Below are 24,520 nucleotides of genomic sequence, written 5' to 3' on the forward strand. Positions count from 1 at the left end.
ATGCAATTTCACCACCCACCTCTAACAGATTTCTCTCATCTTTCTCAACTTTTCAGTGGTTTCTGCCATTTTTTACAGTCTGACCTGAAAGAATGAAATCCATATTTTCTCTTAGAGAAAAGAACAAAATGATTTTGAACCAAGAGCAAGGGAGAATAATCAATATGTCTGATTAAGAGACATTTGATGTAAGATTAATGAAAAAGACACCATTAGTCACATCTTAACTACTGTTAATGTCATTAATGTTCGACTGATTGATGGATCCAACTGCAATGACAGCAGCAGCTTGGGAGTGTTGCGTGAAAGTTGAATTCAAATACCAAAAAGCCACCTTGGTTCCTGAGACGGAAAACCGACAAACCCAAATTAGTTCTTATTTAACGTTCACAATCAAAAGTAAGAATCAAGATTGAAGAACCCCCTTTTAGAAGAAAAGGAAAAGAAAAGAGAATCGATGAAAACGGCAGAGCTGGTTCCTTTTCTAGGTTCTGTGAAAAATCTTTCCCAGCAAGAATAAGAAATGGGAAAGAAATGAAAACGAGGCGAGTAACGACTCTAATCCGCGGGAATCCGGACGATGTTTTCGATCAAGGCAGTGTCGAAAATCTGATAAATCGTCGTTAGAAGCGTCGTCACGGGGAACGGAAACAAAACGAAGATGGAATGCCGCGCCTGAAAAGCGACAAGCGAACTTTCCAAAGGCATTTCGACAACGGAGTCAATGCCAATGATATACAATCAATCCCCTTCTTCCTGCTTTTTCTCCATTGCCATCTCTTTTCCGCTCTTGTGTTGTTTCGTATCTTTAAATCTCTCTACTCTCAACACTTTCGGCCTGGCCTTTGGTTTGATTCGTGAGTCCCCCGCTTTGCTTTCTGCTTGTCACCTTCCTCCACTCTCTGTTTGTTATTTTTTGCTTTAAATTAATGGAACCAGAGAAGATTGGCATAGAATATATCCAAGGCAAAAGGATGGTTCTTCAATGGTGATTGGCAGGGAGTTTGCCCCTGCCCAACATAGTCGGTCAATGGATTCACTTTCATGCAAGAAAAATTTCCCATGCTTTCTACTTTGTAATTCACTTTTACTTGTTTAAGTGAAAAAACGAGTGAATTTAAGAGTGAATTCACTTTCACTTGTAATTTCACAGGACGCTTAGACTAAACTAATTTAGTTGGATTTTAATGGAAATATTTATATTATTTTATTAATAAAAAAAAAAAATTTTTTTTTTATGATTAATTAAGTTAATATTTTTAATTTACTTTGTAAGTATTGTAGTAATTTAGAGTAAACAAAATCTATCTTATTTTATTAATAAAATATCCCATTTATTTATTTGTTATATTCATGACTTTTAATAATATATTAAATTACTAATTTAAGAATGATAATTTAGATATTATAAAAGTAAGAATTTGATTAAGTATCTAAACATTATAAAGGAAACCTTGTTTATTTAGGGTATATTATTTTTTATATTTAATTAATTTAATATATTAATTTTAAAAAATAAAATATTTATCTTAATTTGTTAATTAAAAATTTAAATAATACTATCTTAATAAAATTAAATATATCATAGTATTTTATTAATAAATTCATTCTTCACTTTCTTCTAAATTTTTCATTGTGCACACTAACACAAAAAAATTCTTTACACTAGGTAAGACCGTGCACTTTTACTTTTAGTTTCACTTTCCACCGCACTTTCAAAGTGCACTAACCCCCCAAGTAGGAGAGTCACCATTCTTCCCCTTTTTTTTCCTTGGAATGACATGGGAGGGATCCCTTGCTCTCTCTATCATTGTAAGACACCCACCCCTCTAATAGAGTAGCCTCTTTGATCTTCTTTCCATTGTACGAAAATTTCACATAGTTAAAAGAAGATTCAATTTTGCATGGCGCTGACACTCACTCTCGAAAGATGTACCACATTTGACACATGAAGACATGTAGCACCCAAGAAAGACCCGAAAGCCATAATAATATGTGAGAGTGGGGTGGAGCCATGCTTTTCCTAAAGGGTTTTATGCAGCCTTCAAGTGTCCATCTTGGGCCTAATGGACTGGTATTTGTTTGTGGTGAGTTGGGAGATTGCCCCTTAAAGATTATAAGGGATGGGGAGTACCCCTTGTTTATACAAGTGAGTAGGGGTTGCTTAAAACTGAGCCGGCTCAAGCTCGGCTCTGTTCTATTCAGTATCTCTCGAGTTCGAGATTCGGAATCGGCTCGTTTAAATTAATGAGCCGAGCTCGATCGAATCCAGGTTCGGCTTGATAACTCGCGAGTCGGCTCTTTAACGAGCTGAGTTGAGAGCGGGAGTGAGGGGGGGGGTTCAATTTCTTCCTCGCCTTCGCCTTTGTTTCCGTCGTCGTCATCCCCAACGACATCGGCACCCCGTAACCCCCTTCCTCCGCATCATCTCGACGCCCCCCCCCCCCCCCCCCCCCCCCCCCCTCCCATGCACGTGAAAATGATTTCGCATGTGTGAGATTATGGCTCTTGAAAAAATTGAAAATACATTTTAGTAGAAATAGGTTTTTCTAATTGAAAATTCTTACTAAAAAAATCATATAATTTTCTAAGTAAGATTTTCTTGCCGAGATGGGTGAGAAAATCGTATAGAAATTTTTTAAATAAGTATTTAACAGTTGATGCTGTAATACTTTTAGCATGAGGCAATTTTTATTGTAATTTTGTGTTTGACATTTTATTTGATTAAAAAATTATCGATAAATATAGTAATATATTAGATTGATTATTAATTTTTATTTATTTCCCTAGAAGAGGTAATAAGATGTCCATTTTAACTTTCCTAAGAAATTTTAAAATATTTCTTGTAATTTTCTAATAAGTCACTAATAGTAATAGGATTTTATTTAATTTTATTTGGAAATATATATCATAGGAAAAATATTTCTAGTTTTTCCTACAATATAAGTTTCAACCAAGGGCACCAAGGAGGCCATAGTAAATTTATGGCTAGATTAAAAAATTAAAAAAAAAGCTAGACAACATTTGAAGTAAAAAATATTAATATTGGTGCGTTTTAATCCATTATTGAAATTCAATCTTGAACCTCCCCTATCATTTTTTTAAATGTATGCATAATTTTATATATAATTTATTTGACATATATTTTATATAGAGTATTAAATGTAGGTTAAGCTCGAGTCAAAATTATTAGGCTCGAGTTAGATTACAATTTTAGGTTTGAGGCTAGGGTCGGCTCGAGCTTGAGTTCAAAATATTTAAATCAAACTTGGCTTGAACAAAGTTCAAACTCAGTTGGATTCGATGCCACCCTTATGCCCAGTTTTAAGTAGAGATTATTTTCAATTTTATGTAAAATGTATGAATAATTTTATATACAATTTTATTTAACATGTATTTTTTGAAAAGTTTTAAATGTATGTTGGAGCTTGAACTCGGTTCAAACTCGGTTAAAATTATTAAACTCAAATTCAACAACAATTTTAGGCTCGAGCTTAGGCTCGGCTCGGTTCGATGCCACCCCTAGTTGAAGTGAGGGTGAACTCTCCCTCTCCTATGTGGCCCCCAAGGGGTAGCTACTCCCTGGCCAACCCTGTTGTACAACTCACTTATGTAAGTAGAATATTTGAAGTTATGTAACTCCCAACTTGTTCTAATTACAATTTCCATATTATTCGTTAAACATGTAATTTTCTAAATATTTATTTTGGATAATTTTTTATTAAATAACAACCGAATAATAATAATAATATATTATTAATTTATTATTTAAATAAAAATAAAATATAGTATTTGATTATTCTTTTTATGTTTTAAATAATTTGTATATATTTAACTGATTTAAAAAAAAACTCTTTTAGAGCCCTGCATATTAGATTTTTCTACCTAACCATGGTTCGGTTGAGCTGATCCATTTGAGTTACAAAACTACCTTCCAGTAAAGTCAACTAACAAGCAGGCCCCACCACTGCCCTAGGCCCTAGCTATTTCCAAACAGCTTCAGTTTCAAATCAAACGGTCCCTACCAAATCTTGGGAACTAATTCAACGGCGTAGATCATGGTTTCCATACGATGGAGATGACGAGATCGCGGCAGAAGTCGTTTTCTGAAAAAAGACAAGAGGATACAAAAGACAATAAGTACAAAGCACAGAGATAGAAGTGTCACTTCATAGGTCAGTGAACCGATATCCGAAGGTGGAATTTTTCCAGAAACCTAGAGAAGGGTAGAAAGGATCGATAGAGAGTGAAGAGAGAGAAAGGGCAATTAAGGGAGACACATTTGGGGAAGAGGGCCGAAACGGATGCCCTCGATCCCTCTCAAGTCTGCAGCAACGATTCTCATCTCTGTGGCCCAATCGATTTTCCATTTTCTTTTCTCTGTGTTTTCACTTTTCTCTCTGTACACATCTGAAAAAACTGGTCAGGGAACAGCGAGACTTAAGGGGGTTGGGAGCACTACTAGCATTAGCAACAGAGGGGGAGGGAACAATTGGGACAGCCACAACAGCACAAAGGGTTGGGTTGGGGGCAAAAGAATAGAGACCCACAGGGGGCTCGCACAGACCACAACGAGGAACAAAATCAACCATGGAAGGAGGAGATCTTCTGTCCAGAGTTCTCCGTGTTCATACCCATTAAGAGAGGTACATTACCTGAATACTTTCTTTTCTCTTCCTCTTCTCAATTTCAACGCAACCCCTTCGGTAAATCCGATTACTAGTGGCGTGACTGGACCCCCGGACATGTTATGTTTGTTACTTTATACAGTCATGGTGGCACTCGTACCCTAGCAACCACCGGCCCGGGGGGGGGTGTAATGGTAATGAAGAGGAAAGGGGGTAAAAAAAGGGTCAAGGGACTTCCTTGTTTGGGTTAATTAACGTGTTTTTTTGGGTCTTGATTTGAGTTTTTTTTTTTCCCTTGGTAGGGTTAATTAGGGTGATTTGGATTCGAACCCACCTTTTTCATGGTGGATACCTTTGAATTAGGGTTTGGGAGGTTGATCTGGGCACGGGTGTTCGGTTTTTGGATTCGTGCGAATCCTATTTACTGTTTTCGTACGTCTGGGTTTTTTGGTTGGCGAATGGTGGAACCTTTTATGAGGTGTTTTGAGGTTTTTGGGGTGAACGGTCACGAGCTTTATCTGTACGTTGTCTGTATTTTTTTTTTCCTCCTTATTCTGCTACAATTTGTACAGTAGACGTTACTGCGTACATTAGGTGTGATCGCTACTTTGAAGTGTCTTTGATTTTCTCTATTGGCCTTCATTTTTTGGATTTTGAGGTTCTATGAAGATGGTGTTTTTTGTTCTGGTTGAATTATTCTGCATGGGTTCAGGCAAGTGTACAAGTAAGCATTTTGGACCTCAATGCAGTAGGAGTGCTTGGTAGGAGCTCGGATATTTAACCTATGCCTCTCTGAGTAGGTTGATTATCTGCTGGTTGAACAACTAGATCAACTGCCATCTTTGTTTCGTTAAACGGTACCCTTTTTGAAAAAAGAAGGAGACCTCATTTCGTGTGAACCAGCTCCAACAAGCTCTGGAGCAGTGGACTGTACTTGGTTCCTACTTGATTCCGCTGTAATGAACACACGAAATTATCACGTGGAAAAATTAATCTGGCATCATGTCAAATTTTTGCGATGTACAATTGTTTTACAAAAGTTCATGCATTTGGTCAAGTTGACCATTTAGTCCTGTGTCATTAAGTTTTATTCCTCGGTGGAAGCTGCTGTTGTCATGAATTCTGACTAATATATACATTTTTTGTTTCTCTCATTTCTGCGACTGCTTATAGTTGCTTTGTGGGGATAAACTAATTTTTTCACCGAAACTCAGCATAAAATTAATGAATGGTAATAGTCGGAGTATGTTGTCTTCCATTATTGAGGTTAATGCTTGTATTGTCTTTGTGGGCAGGGACCTTGGAAAGAAGCTGGACACTGTTAAAGGCTTATGTATTTTCATGTGTATAGGGAAGAGCAATGGAGGTATTGTCTTGCTCTGAAGTTCAGTATGCAGGTGAGACTAACTGCCCCCAAAGAAGCCCCGATCTGAAACCTACTGAAAAACATGAAGATGGAGTCAAACTGATGCGAATTGATAGTCTTCAAATCAAAAGATCTGATGAACTGCTCCTTGACACGAACAAGGAAGAACAACCGCCAACAGGGTTAGATTGTACTCCTCCAATACGTTATGTTGTTCAGTCGAATAACGGCAAAGGGTTGCTAGATGTTAACATTTCTCAGCAAAGTTGCAAAGGAATACTACTTAATGGGGTCACTCTGCATCTTGATTCCCTGAGAAATTCTGTTGGAGATGAACCATCAAATGATTTCCATGAAAGAAAAGCAAACTTTGTGATATCTGAGTCTTCCGGGCAGATTGGATGTGCTTTGCCAAATGGAACACACCTTGAAGCAACCATATTAGGGACAGTGGGACATAGTGATGAAGCTGTTAGCCCAAAACTTCATCTACGTTCAAATCACCCTGAAAGTCAACTTTATGGCATACCTAGCCAAGTATCTCAAAGTGGCAGATCAGATATTTCTGCTGAGCTTGAGAAAATATTTCCAGGCTTAAAAGAAGCTCAAAGAGACATGCAAAGTGATGATAAGGGAGTTGTACAAGTTGGACAATCATGTGACACTTCTCAAAATGTTGTATTAGATGTTCAGCATAAGAGAGCAGAGGAGTTGGCAAATTGTTCTCTTGAGCCCTCAAATATTCTTGACAAGGAAGATGGTAATCTTTGTCTGCTGAAGGAAGAGTATCCTAGTGGTAATAAGGACTTCAATGAGTTTGAACAAGGTAAGTTGGATCCACAGGAAAGAAATCAGGAATCTGCCTCTTTGAATAAGGACGAAACCAATGTCCCAAACAGGAATAGAGTTACAGATGGTAGTTCTTTGGATGCTGAATCCCAAGAACAAGATGAGACTGTGGCTCTGTGGGTCAAGGTAAGTTCTGTACTTTGTGTTTTATATACAAAAAATTTCCACTGCATTATGTGTCATTTGAGTGACTCTTTGCTGGAAATTTCTGAAGTTCTGTTTTGATCTTAATTACTTTTTTCTCAAGTATAGTGGAGAGGGAAGTGGCAGGCTGGAATACGCTGTGCAAGGGCTGATTGGCCTTTGTCAACTGTGAAAGCAAAGCCAACTCATGGCAGAAAGAAGTATTTTGTTGTTTTCTTTCCCAACACAAGAACACACTCTTGGGCAGATATGCTACTTGTCCGTTCTATCAGTGACTTACCAGAGCCTCTTGCTTATGGGACCCATTTTAGTGGGCTGGAAATGGTGAAAGATTTGACCACTCCTCGCCGTTATATCATGCAAAAACTTGCTGTGTCAATGTTAAACGTCAGTGACCAACTACATAATGAGGTATGCATTGCGACTTTTGGGTTCATTATTAGTTTTTTTCATCTTATATGTTCCTTCGGTGATTGGTTTCTTCTGTCTTACATAGGCTGTGATAGAGAGAGCTCGCCAGGTTGCAGCCTGGAAGGAATTTGCTTTGGAGGCCTACAATTGTGAAGCCTATTCTGATCTTGGAACTATGCTGCTGAAGCTGCATAGTGTAAATCCATCTGCTCTATTTTATTTTGGATGCTTTCTAAAACTGGTTTTTGTTTTAGCTTAAAAATTAAGGACATTTAGCTGCATTACTTGTTTCACCAGAAGTTTTTTTGTGAAAATTAACTTATGTTTTATTACTTTTTTTGAACTCTCTCTTGAGCACCAGCATATTTTCTTCGTAAACTATGATCCTTCTGTTATGAATGAAACTTGTTGATTATGTCATTTAAAATCTGTTTGGTTCAAGAAAGGTTTCTCAGTTTTTATCACTGAAACATTAGTTTTCTTGAATTTAACAACTGCTCCTTGCATACAGAAGATGTAGGCTTGATAAAAGCAGCTGTGAGCTTAGTGGATTCAAGTTGCCCAAGTGGATTCAACTTGAGTTTTGACTTTTTTCGAGCATTCATGAGAATTATGTCTTGGCCATTTATATTGTATTATTGTGGAACAAGTCAATAAGTGTCTTGATAAGTAATGTGGCTTACTCCCTGAGCAGATGATATTACCAGCCTACATGGATCCTGATTGGCTTGAGCAATCATTTGACACTTGGGCCAACTGCTGTGAGCATGCCCAATCTGCTGAATCTGTTGAAACTCTTTTGAAGGTAATTATTTTTTTTTCACACTAAATGATTTCTAAGGTTGTGTTCTTCATATGTTAGACAGAGGATTTTCATTGCTGCTGGCAGTTTCTTTCACTTAATTCTTTGTTTAAGTTTGCTTTCTGTTAAGGAAATCTATTTTTCTCTTTGTCATGAATTAACTTGAGGACCAGTGTCAGAAATCCTGGACTGAGTGGCCAGATGGACCAGGTCCGATTGGACCCAGTCTCTGTTCAAGTCTTATGTGTCCAAAAAAAAAAAAAAAACAGAGGGAAAAGAACCGGCAGACACAACTGGTTTTGGCAGTTTGAATAGCAAATTGCAGAAATCAGGTCTTAATTGGACTGGTCTAATCTCCTCCTCTCTTCGACTTTGGCAGATGGAGGAAGCCCCATTTGCATCTAAGATTGGAGAGTGGGTTTCACTCCCTCTCCCTCCTTGCATTGAGAGTGCGGAAGAAACTTTCTTTCCTGGCTCTCTTTTCATGAGATCACCTTGGGTCAACTGCTGGTCAAACTCTGTTGAACCGGGTCAACTAGGCCCAGTCACCTCTCTGGGTTACTGACTGGGTCGATTGTTATAACATTGGTGTGCATACCTGTTTGTGAATATATAAGCATATATTTCATTTGTTTCTGCAGTGTATTAAGTTCTTTTATTTCAGGTTTTTTAAATTGGCAGATTCTGCAAATGGATAATCTTTTTTTTTTAAAGTTTGATGAAAGTGGGTGGTGTGTTAAGTTCTTTTATTTCAGGTTTTTTAAATTGGCAGATTCTGCAAATGGATAATCTTTTTTTTTAAAGTTTGATACAAGTGGATGGGTTTGCTCTTAAAAAGTGAAGAAAATGTATGCTTCTATAATGATAAAAAGGGAAGACCTCCTTTTTCTTTCTAACAACTGGGTGATAATTTAACTGCAAAAAAGTATTAACACATGAAATTAGTTAAGGAAAAGAAACAACTCTATTTGCAGCTTCCTTGATTTATAAGCACAGTCTTTCACTTGTATGGAATTAATGCCCTCATTTATGTCAAGAATGCCATGGAGAGATTGAATTTTGACGCAATACAACTGAATTATTATTGATGTGTTTCATTGAGTACGAGATTTTCTCATTTTCAACATTTAGTCAGAATTAAGTCAAACAAGTGTAGAGGAAGTGTTGAACTGTGATCGAATGAATTCTTGGCAGCTAAAAACGCACAAAGACAAAAAAGAACTTTGCAACTAGCTTGTTCCATGTTAAAAGGCACCGAGTATGGGTGAAGAATCATCATTTCAGCTCAAAATCATTGTCCAACCTAAAAATCAATGTGGATTGAATCCATTGTTAAAAAGAACTCACGTTACTCAAATTTTTTTTTTTTAAAAGAAAAGCCAACATAAAAATATCATTCTCATAAACTAGTATGGTTCTCCCGAATTAGTTTGTCCATACCTGTAACTCAGAGAGAAACATATTATATTAAGAAGGGTCTCCTGAAGGAAGCAGGTGCAAACCCGGAGACAACACCACATCATGTATGGGTCTTAAGATACATGTGTTGAACATGTGTTAACCTGAGTGCTTCATGAGGTTTTTCTGTGGTATGCATGTACTAAACTTTATACAACAGTATGAGATATACAAATGAACTTATGTTTGACATCCTGCATTGAGGTACAGATTTTGTGAAAATGCAATTCGGAAAACTAGTTATGTTTTGTGTCTTTCATAGTCAGTTGAATGCGGAGATCTCAATAGAAGACAGTTATATTAACAATAATTCTATACCTTCTGTAATTATTTTTTGAAGAATTAAATTACTGAAAATGTATAAGTGATGAAGAGTGTTGTAAAATATGAAAGGCTATAGTCGGCCTTAATTATGTTGGGTTGTTGATGCATTCATGTTTCTTGAGCAGGAATTGGTAGAGTCCGTGCTGTGGGACCAAGTTGAGTCACTCTGGGATGCACCTGTCCAGCCTAAGTTGGGTTCAGAATGGAAGACATGGAAGCAAGAAGTCTTGAAATGGTTTTCTACCTCACATCCTCCTCTAGCTGCTCCTGGAGAGTCTTCAGAGTTACGCAATTGTGATGAGTCCTCCACCAGCAGTGGGCACAATGTCAGCAGGAAAAGACCAAAGTTAGAAATTCGCCGCGCTGAAGCCCATAATTCTCAAGTTGATATGGAAACTGATCAAGTCAATATTGATTCTGGATTCTTCACTAGTGGGCACTCTGACAATGTTGTGATTAAAGAGGAGTCTTTTACAGATTGCCCAAGTGGTGGAGGTGATGGATGGGTTGAGATAGTAGTGGAAGCAGGGAATCCAGATTTTACCCGTAATGTAGAAGAGGCCGGACCGCCGGTGGACACAGGTAGTGGCACAAAAGTTTTGGTTGATGCTAATCATGGATCCCATGCTACAAACAAATATCGTCAATGTTTGGCTTTTATTGCTGCGAAGGGAAGGCAGTGTGGAAGGTGGGCTAATGATGGTGAGATATACTGCTGTGTGCATTTGAACTGTCGGTATGCTGAGAAAGCTGCAAAGGTAGAGGAAACTCCGCCATCCTTTTCCAATGCCATGTGTGAAGGTACAACCAACCATGGCGAGAGATGTAAGCATCGAGCCCGTTTTGGTTCTTTATTCTGTAAAAAACACCGACCACAGGGAAGTCAAATGGGTAGTGGAAACCCTTCAGTTTCACCAGGGAATGATCTAAAGAGGAAATTCAGTGAGACTAACAGTTCATTGGAGAATATTCCCACTCTAGACATAATCACTAGTAAAGAAATGGTTCTTGTGGGTGGTCAACGTCCATTCATGGGGAACTTGAATGCAGCTTTTGAGGTTGAAGCTCCACAAGAAAGAAATGGTTTGATTGGAAAGCCCATTGAGAATTATGGTGCATCATCATCTGCAACTGTGGAAGGATATATTGAAGAGTGGCCATGCTGTATAGTGTGGGGTCATGAGAATAATTGCCAATGTCCAGAGAAAGCAAAGTTGCACACTTTATACTGTGAGAAACACCGACCTAACTTTTTGAAGCGTGCACGAAATGGGAAGAGTCGTATAATTTCGAAAGAACACTTTCTTGATCTGCTTAAAAATTGCACTTCTAGAAACCAAAAGGTGCAACTGCATCAAGCCTGTGAGCTTCTTTATGGATTTATGAGAAGTGCCTTAAACCGTCGGAATCGAGTTTCTAAAGAGCACCTTATGGAGTGGATATTATCTGAAGCATCAAAAGATTTGAGTGTTGGAGATTACTTAATGAGGTTGGTTTCACTTGAGAAAGAAAAGATTGAAGGGCTCTGGCAGTTTGATGTTGAAAAGGGCAGACAGAGTTCATCTGCTTTGATCCAACCAGTGGTGCATCCTGTCCAGGCACAAGATAGGGCCCAGAGCATCAGTATAGTGAAATGCAAAATCTGTGCAGAAGATTTCATAGATGAAAAAACCCTTGGAGCCCATTGGATGGATGTGCACAAAAAGGAAGCTCAGTGGCTGTTCAGAGGGTATGCTTGTGCAATCTGCATGAACTCGTTCACCAATAGAAAAGTTTTGGAGGTGCATGTGAAAGAGAAACACAAGATACAATCTCTTGATCAGTGCATACTCTTTCAATGCATGCCTTGTGGAGACCAATTTGTGAATCCCGAACAGTTGTGGGTTCATGTTCTTTCATTTCATTCAACAGAATTCAGGCTTCGAACCAGTTCTGAGCAGCAAACCCAGGTTCCAGTTCAACAAGCTGCTTCTCAGACCTTGTCTGAGTCTGGCAAAAATCCTGGATTTTCAACAAAGGCTGCTGCTGAGAATAATGATGAAATCCAACACGGAGCTCGTAGGTTCATTTGTAGGTTTTGTGGGTTGAAGTTTGATCTATTGCCTGATCTTGGGCGCCATCACCAGGCGGCGCATATGGGTCCCAATGCTACTAGTCATTTCCCTTCAAAGAGGCGGTCACTTTTTAGTGCTGCTTCTCGTTTGCGACCTGGCCGACCTGGTCGTTCTAGGTTCAAAAAAGGTCTTGGAGGAGCATTCCCGATTGGGAACAATTCCAGTTTTTCTTTGAAGAAAGAGTTACAAGGTACCGACTCATTGAGCTCATCAAGCCTGAAGTTGCTGACTCAGGTATCTGAAGTAGCAGCTTTTGAGAGGTCTATCAAATCTCAGTGCTCTGCCGTAGCAGAAGTCCTGTTCAAGGATATTAAGCAAACTAAACCTAGGCCTACTAATCTTGAGATACTCTCAGTTGCTCGGTCCACTTGCTGTAAGGTGGCCCTCCTCAGTGTGTTAGAGCAGACATTTGGCGTCTTACCTGAGCGTCTATATCTGAAGGCTGCAAAGCTTTGTAGTGAGCTGAATGTTCAGGTGGAGTGGCATTGTGAAGGTTTCATCTGTCCCCAAGGATGCGTACCAGTCGCACGACCTGATGGTTTATCGCCTTTGGACAACCTTCCAGACAGCCTTCTGAAAAGCCCATATAAGGAATGTAGTGTAGGACATGCAGATTCCTTTGGTGAATGGGAAATGGAAGAGTGTCACCATGTTATCACTTCAAAGCATTTGGAGAAGCCGCTGAGAAAGGTTACTATTTTGTGTGAAGATATAAGCTTTGGACGAGAACGCACACCTGTAGCTTGTGTAGTTGATGAGGATTTAGAGTTTCAGCCCGACTTAAATGGACAAAAAACGAACTGGTCCATGCCTTGGGAGGGCTTCTCTTATGTCACAGAAAGGAAGTTTGATCCGTCTCTTGGCCTTGATACAAAGGTAATACACGTTTAAGATATCTATTTGAATTTAAATCTTTGGCTTATATGCTTAAAGTTTGTCTTGAATTGATTTATATTAATATACTATAATTTACAGAGTTCACAATTGGGATGTGCATGCCCACACCCTAATTGTTCTCCAGAAACTTGTGACCATGTCTATCTCTTTGATAATGATTATGAGAGTGCAAAAGATCTACTAGGGAAGCCAATGCATGGGAGGTTTCCGTATGATGAAGTGGGTCGTATTATATTAGAGGTAATGCTTTTGTCATTCTACCACACAGTGATGGTGCGATGTTCTGGTTTTGATGTGCTTTTTTGTGTTCAATGTTGGTCTACTACGGCCAGTCCTTCTAAGTTAGTTATTCTTTATGTTCTAAATCAAGAAAAAAAATGAGTAATTTTTTCTTTTAGCTCATATCAATTGAATCTTGCAGGAGGGTTACCTGGTATATGAGTGCAATTCGATGTGCAGATGTGATAGAACTTGTCGGAATAGAGTTTTGCAGAATGGGGTGCAATTAAAATTGGAAATCTTCAAGACAAAGAAGAAGGTGAGCTCACCAATTTGGTTTTCTGAGATGCTCATCTACTTCAAGTCTTCCTATGAACAGGGAATACAAGTTATCAACTTTAGAGACTCATACTTTCTGATTTAACAGGGTTGGGCAGTCAGAGCAGGTGAAGCAATACCACATGGTACTTTTGTGTGTGAGTACATCGGGGAGTTATTAAATGACCAAGAGGCAGATAAGCGAGGCGAGAGGTTTGGCATTGTCTAAATGAGTTCCTCTTTTTCTTTTGAACCTTTATTACTTGGCATGAAGTTTATACTGAAGAGGACTTGATACAACGTGGCAGGTATGATCATGAAGGGTGCAGCTATTTGTATGACATTGATGCTCATATAGATGACATGGGAGGCATGAATGAGGAGTCTGTGCCATATGTGATTGATGCCACAAAATATGGGAATGTTGCCCGGTTCATTAATCACAGGTACATTGGCTATGTACTTGCTACTAACATGTTTCTTTGTGCTATTCATAGGATGGATGACAGTTTTGTAAATTCCTTTTACTAAAAGTTTATTATTACTTCTAGAGGAGGTGTAGGAGTTCTATTATTTATTGTAATAAAGAAAAAGTTCTGTTATTGATTGATTGTGTGTTTCGTGCTCGTGGTAGTTGCTCCCCTAACCTTGTGAACTACCAAGTTTTAGTGGAGAGCATGGATTGTCAGCTTGCACATATTGGGCTCTATGCAAACCGAGATGTAACTTTCTTCTTCTTTCTTTTCCGTTTCTCTCTCTCTCTCTCTCTTTCTTTCCTTCTTTCTGATAGCTCTTGCTTATATGAGCAGATTGCAAAGGGGGAGGAACTGGCATATGATTACCACTACAAGTTGTTGCCAGGCGAGGGATGCCCTTGTCACTGTGGTGCTTCAAATTGTCGGGGGCGTCTTTACTAAGGTATATTCTTTCTAATTGCTGAAGGAAAAAATGGATCCAGACTTTTGGTCATCAAGTCACCTTGCCGGAAACTGGAAAATGACGAGGGATGGGGAAGAACTGAGCATCTCTCGTGTTCGGGCGGCTTGCAGTGCCTTTATCACATTTTTGAACCTGGTAATCCTGTCTGAAATTTGATTATTATTATTATTTTTTTTGGCTTTATATTTTTCCCTCTTGATGTGGCAGCGGGTTGATCAGCTGAGTAACTCATCATATCTGTGAAAGAACCAGCTGACTTGCCCTGTTAGTGTAGAATACATGTCTGTCTCAACCATCTTATATATAGAAGAATTTTCTTTTCCCTGCTTCACGTAACAGCTTTAGATTGTATGTTAACAGTGTCTTAGCCCACTTAGTTGTTCAGGTAGGTTCTTCAGTGGCAATATTCCATTTTCATCTATTTAATTGAATGCTCTAGTCATGAGCAGAAAAATGGATATAGCCCCCTTTCGTTTCATCTCCAGATATTTTTATTTTGATGCTCCATTCACCTCCAAGACGAGACACAACATAATGCAAATCACAGTTCAACATAATGCAAATTACACAAAAAAAAAACACGTCTCTACTCTCTCTTCCAAACACAACTCGATCATTCTCCCTTTCCCGTCCACTGTCCACTGTTTCAAAGAAAAAGAAAGAAAGAAAGAAGACTGACTATACTCATGTCCACACTCTTCTAGGACCATTGCCTTCTCCTCCACTCTTACATACTCAACACCACCATGGTCTATAACATCAATCATTGATTGATTCTCTATGGAGAAGAGAAAACCGAGAGTTTATACCCAGAACGTGGAACAAATAAAAGAAGATTTTGTAGTCTTAGCCAAAATCAAATAATAGAAGTAATTATAAAAATAAATAAAATATAAATGAATACAAAATATTGCTTAATGTAGTTTACAACTTATATAATTTTAATTTTAAAATAATTATAAATAAATTAATAAAAATTAATTTAAATAAATAACCAAAAGGATTATACTATTTTTAAAATAAATAATTATTTTTAATAGAAAAATAAAAGAAAATAAGACAGAAAAATAAATATGATTAAATGTAGCAAATAATAATCATATAAAATATACTTATATCAAAACAGGAAACAAACAAAAAGGAATTAAAATGGTGAAAAGAATTAATTAATCAGGAAAAGTCATGAATTATATATCTTTTAAAAAATTGAAAAATCCTTATTTTTCTCTTATTAGAAATATTTATTATAAATTTAATATTTATTTTTTATTATATTGAGCATTTTACGAATTAGTTCTGTAACGGCGTTTGATGGAAAGTAACCAACTAAACAAAACCAGAAAGACGGGAAGATTCTTATTTAATCGATCGTCTACTGTGATTTGTCCGGCTCTCTTCTCTGTTTCTGTCCCTCACTGAGAAAACAACTCTTCCCCTCTTTTGCTTCCCTCTAAAGCTTCGTCTTTTTCTACTCCCCCTCGCCGGCGGTCGCCGGACCTTTGTTCCTCTCCCTCTATTCTACTCCATGGAGGATTTCTTCGGCTCCGACGAAGAAGACATTTACTACACCGATCGGGATTCGCTCGACGGAATCGAGAACGACGCTGATTTGGAGGCGCGGACGAAATCCAATGCTTCCTCCAGTCAGGTCATCCTCTTCTTTCTCTTTCCTTTTTTTTTTTTATAGCATTAGTCTTTAATTGTCGGCGGAGGTTGTCGGCTTTTAAGGCAGCCGTATGTTTGAATTCTTGTGGTTCTTGATGGTCTCAGCCTGTTCTTACCGGATTTTTTTCCTTCGTTGTGTTGATTGAATTGGATTATTCGTCGGCGGGTTTCTTTGACGGAGTTCTCGATTTTGGATTTGTTTTCCGGGGGTGTGGGGGGATTCTTTGCTTGTTATGTACGATAAAACATGGATTTCTAACTTCATCAAATTCGTAGTATAAAATGTAAACGGAAGTTCAGAATCATACTTTCCTCCATGCGATCAGATTCTGTGTATAAATAACCGGCGTTCTGTTCTCTGCTTTCGTTTGGCACTTCCACTCTCCGATCACTCTCATACGATGGTGTATTACTGAAGGGGAATCAGTGATCAAGATTGGGGACCAAACGTTTTATTTATAAGCCAAGCTTCCATCAACCTTATCGGCTTCCTGTAACTGCCGATGAGAGGGAATTATAACTCCTGATAGACGTGGACCATAACTTCTGAAACGGAAGTTACTCCTTGATAGAAGTTGGACCACCGATTCCGAAATGGAAGGGAAGCAGTTAACATGTTAGTCATCATTTCCAGATCTTAATTGGGTGACGGGTGTGGGAATTGGTTAGTTTAGCTGCATTTTTAAGTGCATGTTAAGTGATTGTAGTTTGTTGATTCGATCACTGATGATAATGATTCTGAGTACTTTGCATGTCTTTGTTTTTTTAACAAACGTAGTGTTTAGGGCCAACTGAACTGTGGGTGCCATGTCGATTACAAGTGGCTAACATTTCTTGTTTATGAAGTTGTCCATCCACCAAGCTCTATTCTGCACTCGAGTACTCTTTCCTTTAGCATTTGATTGTTTTTGCGGTCTTTATCAGCCACTCGAGTAATACTATCTTCAGCATTTGCTTCTTGTTCTTATTCTTTTAACTTTTGCATAACACTTTTTATCGCTCGAACCTTTTTCTGAGCCCGGCTCCAGTGAAGAATCTTTATTTTTGTATATTCTGTTTGATATAATTCAAAAATAGTCGGTGATGCATAGTTGCACAGTCCAGTTTTAATCCTCATAGCAGATGGACTGAATGAAGAAATTGCCATTTTGAGTTTTGAATCCGATATAACCTGCAAATGTTGGGTGAAGACGGCCAAAAGAAAATTGACAATAATTCTTCTATTTGCTCTTTTACAGGTAATAACAAGAGAGTCTCTTTTGGCAGCACAGGTGAGAACATCTTTGAGCTTTGATTTGTGTGCATTTCTGGCTTTAATCAAAATAGAGTATCTCAGATTATGCATTTATGCATTAGCATTATGTTAAAGTATTGATATAAGTTCATTTTCCATGCAGCGACAAGATCTGCAAACTATCATGGATATGCTTACAATAAAAGAGCACCATGCACGAACTCTACTTATTCATCACCGGTGGAATGTTGAGAATTTGCTAGCAGTACTTGTGGAAAAGGGAAGAACTTGTTTATTTGCAGAGGCTGGTGTTACAATTTTGGAGAAGAAAGATCTTCCCTCTTCACAGTTAGCGTCTCTAGTCACATGCATTATCTGTATTGAAGATGTTCCACCACATGAAGCCACCTCTATGGACTGTGGCCACTGCTTTTGCAATAGCTGTATGTTCCCCTTATATCCTATTATACAGTCACGTGTACACTGTTTCAAATGCAAGCATTTGGAGAATGTCTTTGTCCCTCTGGGTCCTTTATAAACAAGTCGGACATGAACTTGCATGTGATATATAAGTTCATGACTACTTTATAATTGTTTAAAGTATGTCGCAGAAAGGAATTTTATATCTCATAGTTGATACCCTCGTCCAGTTTGGACATTTAATGTGTCTTTAGTCACTAACTGTATCTTGATTAGCAATTTGATAAATATTTCTGATGTTATGAGCAATTACAAACATGAGTGTACTTTTAACTCCGGGTACTAGAATGTATTTCCATATTAACAACCAGTCTTCCCATGGTAAGATGTCTTGGTGTGTCATATATGTGTTGTAAGAAAGGTAGATTTTTCTAGTAATCCTGCAACAGAAGCGGAATTTTTTTCTCAATTTAGAATCTTTATGAATTTTAGAATTATTATTTGTGAAATGTGACTTGGGTCTTTGGCTCAACAGTCACATGGAAGGTTTTTTAATGCGAGGTTTGGGTTTAAGTCTCATTAAGGGTAAAGGGTGTATGTGCATACATAACCAACATTTAAAAAATATTTGTGAGTTATATAATTAGCATTTTCAAAAACTCATATAGTTTTATATATTTTACACATACACTTCCACTTTTTCTAGTAATCCTGCAACTGAAATGGATTATCTTTTTATTTGAGAGTCTTTGTGAATTACATAAGTATAATTTGTGAATTGAATATTATTCCTTTCAATAAACCCGTATAAATATAAATATATATATTTTTTTCGCTTATACATGTTTTCTTCGTACAGGTTGGACTGAACATTTCATAGTTAAGATAAATGAAGGGCAGAGTAGGCGGATCCGATGCATGGCCCACAAGTGCAATGCAATCTGTGATGAAGCTATTATTAGAAATCTAGTTAGTGCTAAGCATCCAGATCTTGCTGAGAGATTTGATCGTTATCTTTTGGAGTCATATATAGAAGATAATAACAAGGTTAAATGGTGTCCTAGTGTTCCACACTGTGGTAATGCCATACGTGTTGAAGGCCGGGATGCTTGTGAGGTAACTGAGGTGGAATGTGCATGTGGGTTCCAGTTCTGTTTTGGTTGTTCCTCTGAGGCCCACTCACCTTGTTCATGCCTTATGTGGGAGCTCTGGGCCAAGAAGTGCAGAGATGAATCAGAGACTGTCAATTGGATTACAGTAAATACAAAGCCCTGCCCAAAGTGCCACAAGCCTGTTGAAAAGAACGGGGGTTGTAATCTTGTCAGTTGTATCTGTGGACAGGCTTTTTGGTGTGTTTCCTTCTAAAGTCTTGTTTAATAACTTTTTAAGGCTATATTAGAAGTTCCCTAGTTTTATTATCTTTCGTTTTTTGCTAATTTTCTTGTTTATTGCAGTTGGTTGTGTGGTGGTGCTACCGGCCGTGAGCACACATGGTCAAGTATTGCAGGTCACAGTTGTGGGCGCTACAAAGAAAACCAAGATAAGTTAGCTGAACGTGCAAAACGTGATCTATACAGATACATGCACTACCACAACCGTTACAAAGCACACACAGATTCCTTTAAACTTGAAACAAAGCTCAAGGAAACCATCCAGGCGAAAATAGCGATTGCTGAAGCCAAGGACTCTGGGATGAAAGATTTTTCTTGGCTTGCAAATGGGTTAAACAGACTATTCAGGTGTAGACGGGTTCTTTCTTATTCATACCCATTTACATTTTACATGTTTGGGGATGAACTCTTCGGTGATGAAATGGATAGAGAGACAAAGGAATTGAAACAACATTTATTCGAAGATCAGCAGCAGCTGTTAGAGAGCAATGTGGAGAAGCTGTCGAAGTTTGTAGAGGAGCCATTTGATGAGTTTACTACTGATAAAATCATGGAGATAAGGATGAATGTCATCAATCTGTCTTTAGTGACTGATAACCTGTGCAAAAAAATGTGAGAATCTTGGTGCTGTAAGACTTAGAATAGAAACCTTTTTTTGATATATTGACATATCTTGACTTTTAAACTTTTTTTTTTTTTATTATAGGTATGAGTATATAGAGAATGATCTGTTGGGTTGCCTTCAGGGAGCTACGCATTGTATTGCCCCATACAATTCTAAGGGGGTTATGAGGGCATCAGAACTCTCTGAGTGTAGGGATTCCAGAAAGCCCATGATTACCGGTAGCTATTTGATTGGTATGTAGTTCTCTCACCAACTTGTCCAATTAGTTGTTTGTTTGGGGATATCTGCCCAGATTCTTCTGCGTTTTAATTGATCTTTTTTTATCTGAAGTCCTTTCCTGTTTTATTGGTTATGCTCTTGAGGGAAATATATTACCTGTCATATGTACTAATGACAAAAATATCTCAAAATTTGTCTTAATTGGAAGCTTAAATTGAAGAAATTGAGATGAACGTCTTCTGATGGAGAATATTGTGGATATGGCACTAATAGGAGAATCAGAGAAGAATCGGTCATCATCCAGTAGCCAATCTTCTGGTTCATCTCAGAGTATAAATGAGATTGGATGCTCAACTCGAAAACGTGCTAGAAAAGAAGCCTTGGGGGATTCACGGTTTGATCTTAATATGCCTGCTAAAGTGGTCGACAAGAGTTGATTGGTGGGGCATCTGACCTAGTAATGGCTACTTCAAGTGTACAGGCCTAACATAGAGCCGCCAAAGCTCAAAGCTGCTGTGGGTGCTTTGCCCATTTTTCTGCCTTTTGTTCTAGTTGGCTTTACCGGCTGTTGATGAGGTAATGTCCCGGCAAGCAGCATCTTTTGCGGATTTTTTTTTTCAATTTTTTTTGTACTTTCTGTCCTGAGCCAATGTTCATAGTATATACATGTATAGAACACACCCATGCATTCACTGTCTTCTTTATCTGGGTGTGATTTCAAGAACCACGTTTATACCTTTCCCTCATTAAGGGTCTTTCTCTAACATTTTGAGATAGACAATTGGAGTAAAATCTGATTTAATTGTGAAGTATATATGTCTATGAAAGTGCAAATCAAGTCTGAGTAAAGTAGTGAAGGTTACAAGTTTCAGGTGAGAAGCAGATGTCTTCAAGTTGCAATTTTTTTTTTTTTTCTAATTTACATGTAGCTTCTCCTGTATTGTGGTTGCCTGTGTCTTCCCCTTGCTCAGTGTTCATTTTTCATAGATAAAAGTTTTTGACCATGTAAGGAAAGAATCTTAATCAGTCAACAATTGATCAACAATTTTTTACTCAACAAGAGCAGAAAAAAGAGTAAAAAAATTAACAAATACCTTCTGCTAACATCAGCAAAGAGAGAGAGAGATAACAGATTGTAGGTGGTTTGTGTTTGGTGTCGAACCTCAACCTTTGGAATATTGTGGGGCTTTGCGTGCCTTCTTTAGACCCACCTTTTTCCTCTCTACAACTCTTGTGTCTCTTGTTAGAAGACCTTCCTTTGGCCTGTATGTATCCGAAACTTATCGGTGATTACAATTGGTCAATTAAGTCCACATAATGGGTAATTTCTGAATAGGCAGTTAAATGTCATAGATGTTTGATTAAAATTTAAGTAAATTTAACGAGATTGTTTGTCCTGCCACCTAGAGTATAAAACCTGTAATTAACTTGAGTTGCCAATAGCCAAGCCTGGTATTCGGTCATTGGAATTCCTATTAACCATTTGTGCCTGTTATATCTACAATGAGTCAATGACCAAAAACAGAGTGATGGTTAGGCACTATTAATCAACGGGAATGTCTGCAGTTATCTGGTAAAGTAATAAATTAAAAATCACTCATGTATGGTATGCTCTTCCTCTAACATGAAAGATTCTATGTTCTGCTCTCTTTGATTCATACAAATCCAGTTTGTTGGGTGTGAGTAGAGTTGTAGGAAGAAGGATTTCATTGCACTGAAATTGCAGTCAATGGATTCCATTACTCTGACAAGGAAAACCTTCACAGAAAATGACATAATGTAGGTGGAAGCATGATTTCATCTTGCAATGGATTCCATTACTTTGAGCTGGAAAACTTTCACAGAAAATGATAATAATGTTGGCTGTCTGCTACGTAGGCAGAAGACATTAAGATCTATTCCATGTCGTCTTCTCCTACTGATCCACCCCACTTCTTAACTCGATTTTCAGCTTATGCAGCCTGCATATGAGCAACGGAAAATGGTTGCCAAGCTTTCAATTAGATCTTTCCCTAGAAGAGCTCTTAAAGATTCGATTTAAAAGGTTTTAAAAATTAATATTTCAATTGGAAATCATGGTGAGACAGGAAGAGACATACCTCCTTTTTCCAATTAGTCCTTGATGTCACCACAATTAAGACTAAGGTCTGGAGAATAATCCCACCAAGTATTCCTCCCCTAATACCCTGCACCCCCAGTATCCAGTTTAAGTTGCATAAACATGCAACACACATTCTGCATATTTTTCAAGTAGTTATCAAATGCTTTAGTACTATACCTCAACCCTAAAATTGAATTTGAACCCCAGGAGCAAACCAGGAGGTAACATGCAATGTTGATATAAGCCACCAGAGATTGGCATCCAGCACCAATTGCCACCCCCCTGACATTAGATTTCAGAAACAAAACCAGTGAGCTAACATCAGAATTTCGGATTTTCCCTTCCAAATTTTGTAAAAGAAAACAGAACTCCTTTCGAAACGAAGCTGCAGTGATGAGAGTAAAACAGAGTCTTTATGTATTACCAGATAGAACAGGTTGAAGGCCATTCAAAACAACAGCCAGTAAGCTGGAAAGTTTACTAACTTCCTTTGCAACATCACTGCTGTTAATGAAAAGTAGTGGAAAGTGATCTCTGGTTGAGAGAAGAACAGCCATGACAATCAAGCCCATCCCTATTGATGTAATGCACACCACCTCTACAGCGAATAATTTAACTATATAGTATAGAAATTTAGAAAAACAACGGAAAGATGAAGAAAAATAGCTTCTTCTCAACCCAGAAGTTGATTGATGGAACATGGTGATGGAGAGTCTTTTACCAGATAGAGATGGCATCAACAGGCACAAGGGTTTTTTTTCAAATGACCTGTGAGGACTATCAGTAGCATCAAGTACCAATACTCCAGCTGAAGAAGAGGTGAATTCATCGGAGACAGGTAAGATAAAAAATATTTGTAACTTCCCGTTAGAGATGGCAAAACGGAGGGTGTTTTATTTTGGTTATTGACTATACCATAACATAACTGCCGAAGCTAAGGAAAGCTTGAGAAACTCGTACAGGTCCTTGAAGGCCAGCCTGGTGAAACCACACCAAGCTCCGTCACTTGTCGTTACAAGAATGTAGCTCCATTGGCCGATGTTTATGAGCCAGGATGATACATTTAGGGTCCATTGGCCGTTTTCCTGGGATTTTTGCCAACAACACTTACCTCCTATTTTGATTTACCTTTCGTTTATTTCTAGTATAAACACAAACGTTATAACTAATTCTTTTGGTGTTTCTTATGGCAGCACAGGCAAAAGCAAAATTTTCATTGAGAAATTAACTAAAGGGAAAATGATTTTCCCGTCATTTGGTTTTCCATTCCCAGTAATAACTGCAATATTTAAATTATTTATTGAAATTTTAATTTTTTATAATTTTTTATAATTTTTTATATATTGAGCCCACCACTATTATATTTTTTTCACAATTTCTGTCAAAATCTCCTTTTTCAAAAGAAATAAAATAAAAATATATATTTTACGAATTAGTTCTGTAACGGCGTTTGATCCACTAAACAGAACCAGAAAGGCGGGAAAATCCTTATTTAATCGTGTTCGGCTCTGCTTTCTCCCTCTGTTTCTGTCTCTCGCTGAGAAAACAATCTTTCCCCTCTTTTGCTTCCCTCTAAATCTTCGTCTTTCTTCTTCTCCCTCTCTTCTGCTCAATCGAGGATTTCTTCAGCTCCGACGAAGAAGACATTTACTACACCGATCGGGATTCGCTCGACGGAATCGAGAACGGCAAAGATTTGGAGTCGCGGACGAAATTCAATGCTTCCTCCAGTCAGGTCATGCGCTTCTTTATCTTTCCTTTTTGATTGCTTTCGTCTTTAATTGTCGGCTTTTAAGGCATCCGTAGGTTGAATTCTTGTAGTTCTTGATGGTCTCGGCCTCTTCTTACCGGAATTTGTTCGTTCGCAGTGTTGTTTGAATTGGATTATTCGCCGGCAGGTTTCTTTGACAGAGTTCTCGATTTTGGATTTGTTTTCCGAGGGCTGGGGGGATTCTTTACTTGTTAGTCATCGTTTCCGGAACGGAATTGGGTGACGGGTGTGGGAATATTGGTTAGTTTAGCTACATTTTATAGTGCATGTCAAGTGAATTATAGTTTGCTGATTCGATCACTGATGATAATGATTCTTGATTACTTTGCATGTTTTTTGGGCCGGGAAGGGTATGTTTTGTCGGATATTGTCTTTCAAGTGTACCGGCATCACTAGGAGTATTAAAGAATAATAAATTCCATTGACTGTTAATTGTTGCGTATTCTGTAAAACTTGTAAAGACGGGTGTACTCCCAACAGTCATGACCACATTCCATCACTCATTCAAGTAATTTAATTTGAAACCAATGCACTAAAAGACTCGAACCTCTTAGGAAAACAATCGCACGGATCTTATACAAGGACTGACCCGGTCGATACAAACACAAATTCTAACACTCCCCTA

At 38.0% G+C, this 24,520-nt stretch overlaps 3 protein-coding genes across 6 annotated transcripts; 2 read left to right on the plus strand and 1 right to left on the minus strand.

Annotated features, from left to right (window-relative positions):
* Positions 1–4,492: 4,492 nt before the first annotated feature.
* LOC137951475 (histone-lysine N-methyltransferase SUVR5) lies at positions 4,493–14,923 on the plus strand. Of its 3 annotated transcripts, none has more exons than XM_068798149.1 (12): positions 4,493–4,646; positions 5,924–6,969; positions 7,096–7,398; positions 7,484–7,594; positions 8,093–8,203; positions 10,108–12,972; positions 13,072–13,233; positions 13,415–13,531; positions 13,640–13,743; positions 13,839–13,976; positions 14,165–14,252; positions 14,340–14,923. In XM_068798149.1, exons 2-12 carry the CDS (start codon positions 5,989–5,991, stop codon positions 14,445–14,447), a joined length of 5,088 nt encoding a protein of 1,695 aa, XP_068654250.1. In that variant the 5' UTR covers positions 4,493–4,646; positions 5,924–5,988; the 3' UTR covers positions 14,448–14,923. The 3 variants fall into 3 exon arrangements, with proteins under 3 accessions (XP_068654250.1, XP_068654251.1, XP_068654253.1); XM_068798150.1 differs by lacking the exon at positions 4,493–4,646 and adding an exon at positions 4,905–5,352; XM_068798152.1 differs by lacking the exon at positions 4,493–4,646 and adding an exon at positions 4,905–5,148.
* Positions 14,924–15,854: 931 nt separating this feature from the next.
* On the plus strand, positions 15,855–20,832 carry LOC137951609 (probable E3 ubiquitin-protein ligase ARI2). Of its 2 annotated transcripts, none has more exons than XM_068798389.1 (7): positions 15,855–16,117; positions 17,373–17,405; positions 17,532–17,811; positions 18,648–19,137; positions 19,243–19,791; positions 19,886–20,037; positions 20,297–20,832. In XM_068798389.1, the coding sequence occupies exons 1-7, from the start codon at positions 15,995–15,997 to the stop codon at positions 20,458–20,460; spliced, it is 1,791 nt and encodes a 596-aa protein (XP_068654490.1). In that variant the 5' UTR covers positions 15,855–15,994; the 3' UTR covers positions 20,461–20,832. The 2 variants fall into 2 exon arrangements, with proteins under 2 accessions (XP_068654490.1, XP_068654491.1); XM_068798390.1 differs by having other exon boundaries at positions 20,232–20,332.
* Positions 20,833–21,975: 1,143 nt separating this feature from the next.
* Positions 21,976–22,696, minus strand: LOC137952085 (protein DETOXIFICATION 33-like). Its single transcript, XM_068799157.1, has 4 exons — positions 22,549–22,696; positions 22,340–22,464; positions 22,123–22,209; positions 21,976–21,984 (listed from the first exon to the last, which is right to left on the minus strand). Exons 1-4 carry the CDS (start codon positions 22,694–22,696, stop codon positions 21,976–21,978), a joined length of 369 nt encoding a protein of 122 aa, XP_068655258.1.
* Between the last annotated feature and the right edge of the window lie 1,824 nt (positions 22,697–24,520).

Source organism: Aristolochia californica, unplaced genomic scaffold (assembly GCF_029961685.1).
Source record: "Aristolochia californica isolate CCGP_79_NKW_82.1479 unplaced genomic scaffold, dmAriCali1.0.hap1 SCAF_15, whole genome shotgun sequence".
NCBI lineage: Eukaryota > Viridiplantae > Streptophyta > Magnoliopsida > Piperales > Aristolochiaceae > Aristolochia > Aristolochia californica.